Below are 13,945 nucleotides of genomic sequence, written 5' to 3'. Positions count from 1 at the left end.
GACATTTATCAGTTGTGCAAACAGGTACAATAGAGAGCATATACTAAGTGTACCTCTTAGATCTTGGCATCAAATCAATCAAACAAACAAACAAACAAACAAACAGACAAAGCAATTCATGCACAAGGAAAAAATAATATGTTTAACCCAAAGTTCACCTCATGAACCCCAAAAAATTACAAATCAAACATTAAGCCGGTCAACAATTTTTTTTCTTCAAATATCATTTAAAAAGGTGAAAACAGGAAACAAAAAACTGTCAAAGCATTTATGCATTTCTTTTAGAGACCTAACTGATCATGTATCATGTAAAAGACCTTTTCATCATGATACATTTAAATCAAAATCTATGTTGTATGCTTCTGTTTCCAATATAGAGCAAAATCTAATCTTTCAAAAGATTTATTGTCTAGCATTTTTTAAGGTGACAAATTTGACGCACCCTGGGTGAGAAGAAAATTAAGACAACACACATCAAAAGACAAAGACAAGGGTCAAAATGAAAAGTCATTCTGTGATGTCAAAATGTATTTGGAAAGTCAAAGGTATGCTATGTGCCTCCCATATGGACGTAATTATGAAAGATCAAACACTTCAACGCCACAAAGATGTCTAACAGAAACACTGAGTGGTCATGGAAGAAATGAAACCATCATGACATACTGATATGATCACATGGTAAAATGGCAGGTTTTTTTTTTTCTTTTCTTTCTCTAGCTTAGGGGCTCACATTGACCCATATCCATCCTAAGAGAGTTCCACAGATCCAAGTTCTAAGGTAGAATTTTCTACCTCTCTCATTTAGCAGCATCAGAACAGTCACACCGCTGAGAATCATCATTGAGGGCAAGGTCTCTCTGAGGCGGAGAGAGGACTTTCCACCCTCTCCAGGAAACCTGCACTTCTCCTGCGACTCCTCAGATTCATAGAAGGAGGTCAGCAGCCTATGAGTAAGGGGACGTGAAAACAAATCAACTGACTGGGCACAGTCATCTATATGATAGCCATGGTTATTGTTATAAAGCCTCTTTTTTCAATCACTGTTTCATTATTAATAACTGTTATTCATTCAAATCTGTGAAAGGTTTGAACCAACACACACATTTCAGCCAAATGTGACAAAGGCAGCCAAAATGCCATGTCAAACATACTAGCGAATCACTCCAGTAAGAGCAGAACTGTCAGAACTGTTTTCACAGCATGTTAGATATGGAAAACCCAAGTTGTATTACCTCTGCTAATATGAAAGATATGCCAATTTCAACCGTTAAAAGACATAAGTAAAGCAAAATATTTTGTGAACCACAACAAGTAAATCTACAACTAATATTATATGAAGTAGGCGGAATTATTCTACTAATTAAACTTGTTTTGTTCATGGCACTTCGGTGTTGAAAAACTGAATTCAATGTTCTGTATACATCCAAAGTCTTAATGAAACTTTAATGGGCTTTGAAGATTTCACTCACCATACAGATACAGTTATCAATATGAGGAATGTAGCTGTAACTTGAAGTAAATTACAGTGTAATGTAGTGTTGGACTAAAGTTTAGTGCATACCGTAGTGCTGGACATCAAGTAAACATTAATTTTTTTCCCCACTTATGTTGTAAATGCCAGAGAACACTGTACAGCAGAAGGAGGTTTTTTTTTTTGCATGAGAATGTTAGCAGCTAGCAAATACTAGCATATATTTTGTTCAAAGCAGAGCTATTGACCAGCTTAACAGAAGTTAATCAGTTGAATACCGATGCCTTTATTCTCCTGAGAACTGCAACTTTTTTTTTTTTTTTTAACTTTAAAGTTCTCAATAGTGTAACCAGTTAAAATAATTTTTTTGGGTAAAACTCCCACAGCTCAATGAGAGAAAACAGTGGTATTGATTGTTTCAGTAACTATACTGATTCCTATTAAACTAAATACTCCTACTCCACCTCATGAATTCTGATCACCTTACAACTGTTGGCCTGCTTCATTTGAAAAACCTTTGAAAGACAGGTCCACTTCAACCATCCCTAAGTGCTGCAACTGGCCTGCAATTCACAGTCTGGAAACCAGTGAGTTACAGGATCAAGTGTATGGAGGTTTCAGAAAAGCAGACATGAGTAGGGAAAGAAAAAGAAAGACTGTGTGAATACTCACCTATCCTTGATCTCAAACCGTTCATGCAACCACCTGCGGAAAAAGATGGGCTCGGGAGGAATCTCCTGGATGTCCACACGTTCAAAGTAAATGTGAACTCTGGGGCATTCCTTACACAGGAATTCTGTCAAAAAGATAAAAAACAAAAAGAAACATGAATGAAAGCAATGTCAACATCAGAGGAAGTATAACTTTCATGGACCATATACAGTGCAAAATTACAAAAAGATTAGTATGACATACAGCTTATTTTCTAGAGAAATTATATCAGTGCACACCATACCAGAAAATACTGATATGGTATACAACTTTTGAGAGTATTTGGGATTTGGGGGGGGGAGTTGTTTTGTCATGGAAAAGTGTTTTAAACAGGTAATACGTTTTGCACTGAATCAATTTTGCCTCAAAAGAAAAGCCAGACAGATGTAATAAGGTAAAGAAATGCCAATATCTGCTTGTCATAGGACCATATCTAAATACACCAGTCATCTTTTTCCCGCCGCCTTCTCCTTTGTTTCCACCAAACATGATTTCGTTACACTGCATTTGATCCATGTTGCATGGGTTTGCCATTATGTAGGTAAAACATTTCAGCACGATTTCCCTTCTGCAGATGTTTCTCATCTTTGTCTCACACAGAATACAAATGCGTGCCCACACCTCAATAATCATTAATGGCAGGAATTTACATTTGACAAATGAAGTCTGGAGAAATGGTAAGATTAGAGCAGTCATTAACGTCATTACTGCCGTGCTGTGCGGGGGCAGTTTGTTCAGTTGTGTGTTATCACAATCAGGCTGCTGGATCTTATCAAAAGGGATGGAGAAATAACCCAAGCATAGCAATATTTCAACCACTTCACAAAGGAGTTCCCATGTGACCACAGGGAGTATTCTGTAAGCCTGACTTGGAAAACGCAAATAACTACTTAATTTGAACTATGTTTAAAAAAAAGGGTTTAAAACAATTGAGGCATAACACCAAGAGAGATCTCAGAGGCTGCCTGATCCATTGATGTATCATACAAGCAGCCAATGATGTGTCAAGCTTCGTGAAACAACATTCATGCCAAGTCCAAGTGCTCTGAAATTCACCATGAAGGAGCTTTCTATGGAGAAACACTTTGACACATTTTTTTTTGTTCTCATCTTTGAAATACTAAGATGAGGGTAAATACTCATGAAATGGCTTCCCCCCCAGGATCTTCTCAGTTACAGCATGTCAAATTCATCCTCATGTTATCTTCATCCTGAAGAAACATTCAGGGTTTTCAATATTGCTTGTGAATTGGACCACAGTAAAATGTTGAGCATAAAAATACTAAATTACTCTAACTCTTGGAATTTCAGTCTTTCCTATACAATTCCCATGTGCTTACTGTTTCAATAATAAGTAAATGAATCCCTAGACAAAATATCCTTTCAACCACCTTGATGACATTTGTGTTTATTCCTGTCAAAACAGGATGTTTTTTGACATGAAACCAGTGGTAGCTTGAATGTTTTGGGAACACTACAGTGCTGGAAAAATATCATGTCACTGTTTACAGGAAACTACAGGAAATTCACCTTTCAAAATTCCTGTTGTTTTGTTGTTTCAGCCCTGAAAAAATGCACATCTATTGACTGATGCATTATAATGATAAATGTCAAAAGAATTTAAGACGTAACAGTTTCATTCTGTGTTATTCTAGCATTGTTTGCAATACGTGACTTCTGGTATGACCTTCTGAACTGAATCCAGAGTGACCAACATCACTGGTGTCAAGCATAATGAACCACCGCCTTACTCTACCTGGCATTGAAGGGGCTGGTTTCCTTTGGCCACCTGGGGTCAGGGTTCCCTCGTACGCCACAGTGATGTCATAAACCGCATCCAGGTGGTTCCTCATGGCGTCTATAGCTACATGGGAGGCTTTCATTCTCGGGGTCAGGACATGTTTCAGCACAGCTAGCCCTAAAGGAGAAAATGAGCACTAATTAAAATGTGTTTAAAAGCTATAGCTTTTCCTAGCCCCAGAAGAAGAGATGAATACCTAAGTAGTTTTTCTTAAGAATCAAGCTTTAAATGAAGACAAATTGCAAAGGAGAAGCTTCTGTTTAAATATAGTTTCTCAAACTGAGCTGTACACAAACTATTGGGAAGAAATGAACAGACTGGTAGCTAGTACTTGTAACTTTTTCTGTAAAAACATTTCATAATTAAAGTAAATCAACAAAAGCATGACAAATGAGACATAATGAGCGCATGTCAAATTATTCAACCTGGTTAATGGCGGTCGGTGTCACTGATAAACATTTTGTGTTCACATCTCTGACAAAGCTGTATAAATGAACAGACTGTTTGTAATTTTGTAGAATTTATTTTGATGATTAAATCAGGGCTGAAATGAAGCCAAAAATCACAGGTTTTTGGGCCCGGTCCAGGGACATTTCTATCTACATGTCATATCCTGTTAATGGTCAAACAGACATTCCATATATCCTTTGGCTCTCATCCCTTTCCTTATAACAAGCAATGTCACAGTTCCACACATCTCCACTTACATACTAACTTATATACTAACAAAGAAATACAGTCATGAAAACCATGGGCACTTGTGAAACATTTTCCTCCTTTAATGAGAGTGTGGTATACAGAGAACTGTTCAGTTTAGAGTTAAAATTCTGATTCAGAACTACATGAATTGAAAAAAAAAAGAAAAAGAAAAACAATAAATCCTTTTGTCTTACAGTAAAACCTTGCCCATGTTTTTCCTGTCCTAACTCTAAGCCTCAACCCAAAGGCAGCTGAATGATCTATGTTCTCTGTGTCTTCCTCAGTCACAAAAATTTCACTAAATTTTAATATTTACTGCGACTCAAAAATTCCCTGTCACTCAAACTACGGGTCATGGGTCACAAGCCATAGTTTTGGAACAACAGTGCTTAAAATCTAAAAAGTTCTGATATTTTGTCAACAGCCTTCACGTCATAATTATTAATGCATCGTTAAAATAACAAGGCAAAAACAGACAGTAAACAGAGTTGTTGAGAGAGATGTTTTGAGTTACCTTCTTTAGCAGCAAATGCCTGACTGTCGTTTATCACTTTTTTGAGTTCAGGGTTGTATCGGGTTCCCTCTGGGAAAATGACAAGATACATCTGTACAGAAAACAAACAGCGAAACAAGTTTCTAAGTGTTTAAATAAGTATATAAGGAATGTGAAGATATGCCTGCGATGTATCTAACGCAATACAAGCTCATAACCAGTTTGCCCAAGAATATTCTAGCAAGTCAAATATTAAGAGTAAGTGAGAATCCAGCTACTCAGAAAAGAGACAAAAACAGAAGGTCTCTCTCCAGACCTCAGCATGACGGACGGAGTTCTTGAGCCAACAGAGAAGTGAAAGAGTGTAATGGGAGAAAAGAGTAGGACAAATGCAGCCTTTTTTCCTACTGATGCAGTGAGATGAAAAAGGACACACATAAATACTGTGCAATGCAAAGCAATTCTGCTTTCATTTACTGCTAAACTCGTGTTGTTAATCAGAGAAACATTAAAATTATTTATTGACACCCTGATTTTCTTTCCCCACAGTACAGTCTCAAGTGTGTTTTCTGTGTCAGGTCTTATGTAGATGTTACCCAAAAAATTTCAACATTTAATTTTTCAACATTTCATTATTTTAATAATGCGCGTCAGATGGTAAAACTGTAACATTTTTGAACTTACTGGTGCGCCCAACTCTGTCTGAGAAAGGAGCTTCTTTCTCATGGCCCTTTCATTGAACCTGGCACTTCTCTTTACATAAACACCCCCATGCTGTAGGAACATCATTCATAAAATTCAGAGGGTAGTCAAGACAACAGCAGCCTTAGAAACATTCCATACAGTTCCCTCAGTATACACCAAGAAAAAGGGATAATTAAAGCAACTGGTTAAATAGGGGAACAAAGAGGGATCATACAAAATGTACTACCTGAGAAAAATACCATCCATACAGGGGAAGCCACTTCAGGCCATCCTTTAAGACGTATCTCACGTGGCCAAGCGCGTTCTGACGTATGGCCAGCATATCGGCGATGATCCAGTCCGCTGAGTAATAAAAACCATTAACGACCTAATGCTAACACTGTTTTATGGAACATCATGAGCATCACAACTGGTTTCTACATTTATTGTGGTCTCTAGCGTCAATTTCCAAAATTGTTCAGTGTATCAGCAGTGGATATGTTGGACTATTTTTATGTTTGACAAATATAATAAAAGGAAGAGTAAGATGCAGCACACTTAAAAGACCTACCTGTGGACTGATGGTTGGCAAGGTAGACTACATTCTCTTTGTTTTTTGGTATGTTGCCATATATAATGATCTAAAGGAGAGCAAAGCAGAGTTTATAAGCAGCCAATTGATGGTGCTAAAATAATAAAGGAGAGGTTCATGTAATAAAGTCAAGGCTAATCTTTCACAATGCATACTGAGTACAACACAGGGGGAAACACATTCAGTTTCGGTTAAATGCAGGTAGTGGTCATGCAAAACATCCTGCAGGTGACCCTGAAAGCCAGCTGAGGTCAAAAAAACAATCAAACTTGGGGTTATTTACCCCACTTTTTGTTTGGGTCATTTTCAAAGTCACTTTCCTTGTTTCTTATGAGGCTACATGACTTTTTTTCAGATAAGATTAGTTTTATTGATAATGCCCAAGGCTATCAATTTGTGACATCCATATTAATAAATTAACTATCATTATAAAACATCATTAAAACAGTCTGGACATAAATAATACAACACTGTCAGGACTAGGGCTGGCAATGAACCAAAAACTTTAACACTTGTCACTTTTGCATGCCTTTAGTAGCTCTCTCTTTAGATGTACAAGTTGCTCTAAAACAAGGGGTACACTGGAGTTAACAGGTCCAGTGATCAAGCAAGCATCATACGTCATGTATAAAGCAAGCATAATTACGACTATTTAATGGCGATCTATTTTTGATAGTTCGACGCACTGGAACAGCATATCAATCACGACTGTTCTTTGTGGGTTCGTGTGCCCTTTATGGCTAGTCTTCTATTGCTACAAGACCACTACAGCCATTAGATGACAAAAGAACATAATAATTATCACTGCATTTATCATTATCAAGGTCAATATATTGTTATGAGGATCACCCAGCCATAGTCAGCAAATTAAAACTCATAAAAGTATCAATAAAACACACAATCTGAAAGCAAACTGTGCTCATTCAGACAGTGACGGACTATCCTGTCAGTATCTATTGTTAAACTTAGAAATGACACTATATTTTCCAAACATTTCATAAGGGTCTCTTCATAATTAATGGCCATATCTTGCATGAAACTTTCTTTTTGTGTTTGTGTTAAAAATCCATTGGCACTCAATGATTAAAGGAATCCACATTTGCACTGATACTAAAAGCTATTCAGAGAACATACACTCATGCAATGAGACCCATGACAGATGTGCCATGAGAATTCTTTACTATATTGCCATAGAAATTTAAAGTGGACTGAAATGGAAGCAAAATGGAACAGCCTTCATGCTTAATTGAAACATGATGATACACTGATAATGGATCATGCCATTTGTACAAATATTGTGTGCGTACTGGTTATGCTGATGGAATAAGGACATTATCAGTGTAGTTATAATCTGCTTACATGATTATCCAAAAAACTAGGCAACTGACTCTTCACTGCATGGGCGATGCATCAAAATACCAGGACAAAACAATACAAACAGTGGCTACCACGGAAAAACAACCCATATAAAACAAATCAGCACAAAAGTAACGTTAAACAAAAAACGTTAAACAACGTGGTTGGGCAAACAATGTTGCTTATCGTTGGATCTGCTGTGGCAAGTAGAATGATTGACTTTGAAACGTAGGTCATTAAGCTTGGACCTCAGTATGTGTGTGTGTGTGTGTGTGTCTGTATGAATCTGTGACAGCTCAAATCGCTGATGTCTCACAAACAACAGAGTGCAAGGTCTGGTCAGCATGAATTTCAGTGAGAAAGACAATAGCAAAGGCCAGCAGTGAGCCAACATGCTCACTGCTTATACCAATGCTGGGTTAACTGGCACGATGGCCAGCCTGGCCAGGGAGCTATCAGATCAGTCTAAAGAACGACACTTTGACTTTCTAAAAATCAGTGTATAAGATTTTTTACAGGTAGCTGTTGTTGCATACAGCTAAGTAACAGATTGCGGAGGCCTAAAGTTTTCATGAATTTCTTTCTCTGCATTAATCAAGGCGAAGTGCTTAGCTTTATTGTGACTTTTGAGTAGTTTTGTGTTTGACTTTTTTAATCATAATTATACAAAACAGAATAAAAAGAACACATGGACATTACGGAGACTGTTACCAATTATTACAATATTCGAGGGCATGGCACCGAACGTATATTACCCGAACGCAGTTAAGAAAAAACAGCGACAAATGGAGTTGTGTTCCACTATCAGACGCCCAAGTTCGTACTTCTCAGTAACACCTCAATGATGTCTGTTATTCTTGTTTGATCAGTTACCTTCTCTCCACACCCTCTTGGTAGTCATACCGCTTTACCTTTACACTTGATTAGCAGGTCTTACTGGATATTTAAGGTATTTACAATGATAAGCAAAGTGAAGAAAGACCACTACTAGATCAGTTTTCAGGCTGCTTCATAAACTGTGCTGCTGGTTAATAAACTAGAGACCCACTCCCAAATAACTTGAAGCAAGAAACCTAAAGCACAGTGCACATGTGAGATCCTGACAGAAGATAATCAGAGTTTACGAGAACCACTGAAGGCTTCAGCCACCCAAATTTTATTTATGTCGGGCCCTATGAGACAACACTAAACTGACAGCGGGGCAGGCACGGTGCGGGGTGGGGGGTAAATTATATTCAGGAAAAGGGTAGACAGTATGGAGGAGGGATACTTGCTGTAATAAATGCAAAGATCCAGTGATGTATATATAAAAAAGTTGCTAAGCACTCACCTCAACCCCTGTGTAATTTTCAAAAAAGAAGAGGACCATACTCTGGTAGTAAGAATATAGATAGTCGTCCACCGCGTGGTACCGCCTGGCTGGTATGACCAAGGATAGTGCTCGCCACACACCCCATGAGAGTAAGTAAGTCGGAGCGGTGCCTAACATAACAGCCGCTGGAATCCAGTACCTCAACGAGTGCACGTGCACAACCAGAGACAGTAACATTTTCTATGGTGTGTTAAAACTTTCTATTCGAAAACTTCCTGGGCCTCCTGTTTGCAGGAACTACTGACTACACACACGAAATGGATACAAACGGAACTGTCTTTCCAGGCACACATTAACGCAAAAAAGAAGAAAAAAGAGCAAATATCAAGTGAGTGCGGTTACGACAACCAGGTATAACTGCGCCCAACCCTCACGAAAAACACTAGTTGTTGAGTGTCACAACTGCATTGGTTACCCTTGGAGATTCCTGACAAGCTGAACATGATATTCCTGACAAGCTAGCTCCTTAAGTTCCTGACAATAACTTAAACAGTGCCCAAAGACTGTAGTACCACCCAAGCCAGCTGAATACTTCAGTAATGTAACCTTTCAGATCGGGCGACCTTTAGGTGTATTTTTAAAGTTATTTTTTCCTCAGTGTTTTTGGAAGCACAAATCACGAAAGAAAAAGAGGAAAGCTATTTGTATTCGGCGATGTTAACCTAGCAATATGTGCAGCTTCTTCTTTAGCGACCAAAACATTACTTTAACGAACAGTTTCGTTAATCGGTATATTATCTCACGATTTACTAACAACTAACTATGCAAAACCCAAAGGCACAGACAGCTGTTTACAAATTTAGCATAAGCTACAGCTAGCCATGTAAACTCCTTCCTCCAAAGTCACACATGGCTCATTTCCTCCATATTGCAAAAATAACGTCAGTCACATAGTAACATCGTAAAAGCCCATTGGCTGAAACAAGAGTTCCCTGATGTTGCGGTTGCTAAGGCAAGGACAACGCCTCCTTCGGGTTATAAAAACCATTCAGACATTAGTGACGTTCTGTTAAGTAGATTAGCGTTAGGGGACAGCTCAGGTTTTGCTAAGGCTAAATTTGGTCATCACATTTACACTGCAATCCCAGTCAGGGGAAACAGAGCTGCACAACATACTTGCAGCTCCAAAATACGGTATGCCTGCTGTTAGCTCTTGCTCGTGTAACACAGTACTCTCATATCACATGAATATGAATCATACGAGAGACATCAGCGGGCTTAGGACAGATATAAACACAACTGCAAAGTGAAAAAGTGCATCGTGGAATGCAACATGATTTTTTTTATTATAGCAGCACTCACATCAAATTTTTGTGTTTTTGAAATTACGAAAAAAAGTAAAACGATGCCATTACTGACCATGTTTTTTAGTGACGGTACCAAACTTCAGCAAACTCTCATCTCGATAGTCTGCTCAGTAAAGATAAGACCCATTCTAATTAGAAATGGTGAAATATTTTCTATTTGATGTGATTCTGAAATGGCAGTGGACAGTATGTCCATTAACACTAAAATCAATTACTGATACCGATACTGACCTATGTCTGTGCATCCGAAGACTTCAATACAGAATGAAATGAAGAGTAAGAAGAGGACTCAGACAGAAAGAAAGAAAGAACTTGGCAGCAATGTTCTGAATAACAACTGTGCGGTTGAACACATTTGGCAGAACCATGGTAACCCTGAAACAATCCATGGTATACAGCTTTAACAGGCCCATTTTTCTTTGTTTAGTGGCAAATACAGCTTGTAATAATATGCACTTCGGCACTGATATGAATGATTTTTATGGTAACAGCATAGAAGATAAGAAATGACTCAGAACCTTTTGAAATTTTGAAGACAGTTCTTTCAGTGTTTAATTCAACAGTTTGTTACAAATGACAAACACAGATAAATAAAAAATAAAAAATAAAAAACAATAAAAGAGTTTGAATAAAAATCATTTACCATTCACTGTGAAAGGACAGAGTGTAAAACTGAGAAGGTAAACTTATGTACAGTGGAGCTTTCACAATCATAAGGTAGATATTTATGCCTGAGGAAACACAGCATCACTGGGATCTCCAATCCAAGTCATAGTTTTCATATGGGAGCAGTGTAAGATGAGTCACACAATCTGCAGTATGGCAAGAGAGAAAAAGAGACAAAACACACAAAAAAAATTCAGACAAATACACAAGGTTACTTTTCTGCTGAAGAAGTATATCAGAAAAAGGCTGTTTTGGGGGGGGGGGGGGGGGGGGGGGCAGTCTGGCAGACTGTTGTTATCTTTCTTTATTCACTATTGTTTCATCATGGCACTGCATGACTTACCTAACACCCACTGTTCCGAGAGGCTTCTGGTTCCCTCTGGTCTCTTGCCTTTGTACTCTCCGATGCAGATGCCTGCCTGTCGAACACTCCGACTCAACGTTCCCCCGCACAGCTGGATGAGCTCGGCTAGGCTCTGACTAGGTGGTTGTGAAAGCGGAGACACAAACATGACTGGCTGGCCCTGGAAAAGGTCTTGCTGATGCTCCCCGGCTGAGAGATGCTGCTGTAGACGGCATATCTGAGAAAGGTGAAACATTATATATAAAAAAAAAAAAAACCAAACAAACAAAAAAAAAACCCCACACACACCAGATGTATTGTGCTCGTTATCAAAGGCAGTCTAGACACACTTAAAAGGCTAAGATCTGAGCTCTGGCACAGTGAAATATAGTGAGGTCACATTTTCAAGGAGAAAATGAATGTCATTTTTAAGGGAATGAAAAAGGGAGTTCCAGAAAAGTGTTATTCCTTATGGTAGACATGAAGGTGAAGAACATGGGCAACAGCTTATAAAATAAAGATTAGGAGATACTTCTGGAATATACAACAGCAAGGCGCAGTCTGAGAAGAGAGGACTCAGAGGACGAAAAGTGAAAACCAAACTGAATCAAGAAGATGATCAGTACATGTGTGCACACACTTAACATCATGAAAATAATGAGAGTTTAAAATTCACTGTCATGCTGTCTCTGCACACTTAAGGAACCGACATGCAGGTCAGCAAAACAGCCCATAACTGAGTGAAAATACCAAATATCAAACAGCATTAGAGGTATAACTAAATTGTAATGTGGATCAATTACCTCCCCAAAAAAATACCATACTTAGAAAACGTGTACAAAATGACACAGTGCTGACACTACTTTTAATGTAGTCACATGAAAATTAAATTAAATGAAAAAAGGGTTGTTGCCCAATTTAACACTTTAAAATTAATTTAATTTCATGAAACATTCCATTTTGGTTAAATGTAGAAATACCTAATGTATTTTAAAAAAAAAGTAAGGTTAGCCTTGCCAGTAGCCACAAATGATTGCGGTTTTCAAAACATTATTACTTTCTGAGGCATTTGTTCAACTGGAAAATTCTAATCCTTTGGAAACCACATTGCTCAGGGTGGCTACATGCTTTATGTTATTAGACATTTTATGATGATTGGACAAAGCTTTATTAACAGTCAGCAACAAATGTATGGTTAAAAAAACAAAAAAACCCCCAACGTAATATTGCTTCTTAAACAGAGACTGAAAAATGATTTTGTAATCCTTCTTTCAACACTATGTGCACTGTATGTCCACATCAGCTTCCACTGGACTCTCAGCACTGCGTTGTCCTCCAGCACTGGAAGGTTGATGGGAACTTAATTGTGCTGGGAATGTGGGTAGCAGGAGTCTTGTGATAGTGTCTGACGCACCCCCCAGTTTCCAGTTGCTCATGGTAATACATCAAAGATTAGGCACAATGGGTCCCCTCTGCGCCTCGTTTCAGGCCCTTGCGCAACAAGCTGGCCAAGCCATTCTCCGTGTCTGAAAGCTATGAATGGCGCACAGATAGAGGCAGCAGGCAGTTACATTGTGCACATTCACACTATTGAGGAGTGTGTACCATGGAAGAGTTTGGTAGGTGCTCCATGTCTGCCCTGGGTCAGTGGTAAGACTGAATAGGAAAATCTGCTGTATTTTAGAAACATGTGAGAAAACTGGACAATGTAGAGAGAGGTGGTTCCTTTTTTTTTTTTTTAAAAAGAAAAATACAATCCAACTTTTGATATTTCTGTGTGTATGTATAAATGGTTTTGAGGAATGACAAGTTTAAAGCTGACTGTCTTTTGGTAAGATCAGAGTTTAATGGAAATCCGCAGTCTAAATGAATTTCATATAATACCATCTAACAGGTCATGAAAACTCTCCCAAAAATGCTGTGGCTCAACTGTTTTGAATGGCATCTATACAATTGTTTCATTCTGTATGTGTATGCATTTAAACTGTGTTTCTCTAGAGATCTCTGTTAGACCCACCAGTGCTGTTCCAATGACCTCTAAATCAACTCAGCTATAACAAGACTTCAACAAATGAAACCCACCACAGTAGATTTCATTCTTGCTGATTTCTTGCTTATAACTCCCTGTTACGTGTCATTTCTTACCAAATTTCACATAACATTTATAATGCCTTGTGGCTTGCCTTTTCTTTTTTAATAAACATTATTAGAGGTTTTCCAACTAATTTTGGGGCAAACTTGCACTGATAGGATTTAAGCACTGATTGTGTGTCTACTTTCTGGTTTTAATTACGAATCTTCACTTTCAGAATGAAACTGCATGTTTGGAGGAAAAACAGATTACTTTACTGAGTAATGACCAATCGTTTCATCATAATGAAAGGGACAGAGCTTTGAATCATGTTTAAAAAAAAAAAAAAAAAAGTAGGACATTGTGTAAGTTCCTTCCT

The 13,945-nt window shown here is 38.1% G+C and overlaps 2 protein-coding genes across 2 annotated transcripts in view; both read right to left on the bottom strand.

Moving 5' to 3' along the window:
- Nucleotides 1–275: 275 nt before the first annotated feature.
- On the bottom strand, nt 276–9,967 carry agpat5 (1-acylglycerol-3-phosphate O-acyltransferase 5 (lysophosphatidic acid acyltransferase, epsilon)). Its single transcript, XM_030771830.1, has 8 exons — nt 9,138–9,967; nt 6,431–6,500; nt 6,107–6,222; nt 5,860–5,949; nt 5,197–5,287; nt 3,939–4,100; nt 2,144–2,267; nt 276–944 (listed from the first exon to the last, which is right to left on the bottom strand). Exons 1-8 carry the CDS (start codon nt 9,354–9,356, stop codon nt 719–721), a joined length of 1,098 nt encoding a protein of 365 aa, XP_030627690.1. The 5' UTR covers nt 9,357–9,967; the 3' UTR covers nt 276–718.
- Nucleotides 9,968–11,233: 1,266 nt separating this feature from the next.
- The window catches only part of mcph1 (microcephalin 1), a 28,091-nt gene continuing 25,379 nt past the window's right edge, over nt 11,234–13,945 (bottom strand). Inside the window, exons 13-14 of the mRNA XM_030772245.1 lie at nt 11,496–11,733; nt 11,234–11,298 (exon numbers count right to left, since the gene is read on the bottom strand). Of these exons, the coding sequence (XP_030628105.1) occupies nt 11,234–11,298; nt 11,496–11,733 (303 nt within the window). The remainder of the gene's footprint in view (nt 11,299–11,495; nt 11,734–13,945) is intronic.

The sequence above is a fragment of the Chanos chanos genome, chromosome 4, assembly GCF_902362185.1.
Source record: "Chanos chanos chromosome 4, fChaCha1.1, whole genome shotgun sequence".
NCBI classification, from domain to species: Eukaryota; Metazoa; Chordata; class Actinopteri; order Gonorynchiformes; family Chanidae; genus Chanos; species Chanos chanos.
Note: the sequence above shows the minus strand (reverse complement) of the source record. Positions and strands in the feature narration are given on the sequence as shown.

Bases quoted from the DNA above. Each gene is read 5' to 3' on its own strand.
- agpat5 (XM_030771830.1), bottom strand. From the start codon at position 9,356: ATGTTACTGTCTCTGGTTGTGCACGTGCACTCGTTGAGGTACTGGATT. The intron at 5,950-6,106 runs GTAGTACATTTT...ATGTTCCTACAG, and splicing joins ATGGATGGTATTTTTCTCAG to CATGGGGGTGTTTATGTAAA. The intron at 5,288-5,859 runs GTAAGTTCAAAA...TTTTCTGTACAG, and splicing joins AGACAGAGTTGGGCGCACCA to ATGTATCTTGTCATTTTCCC.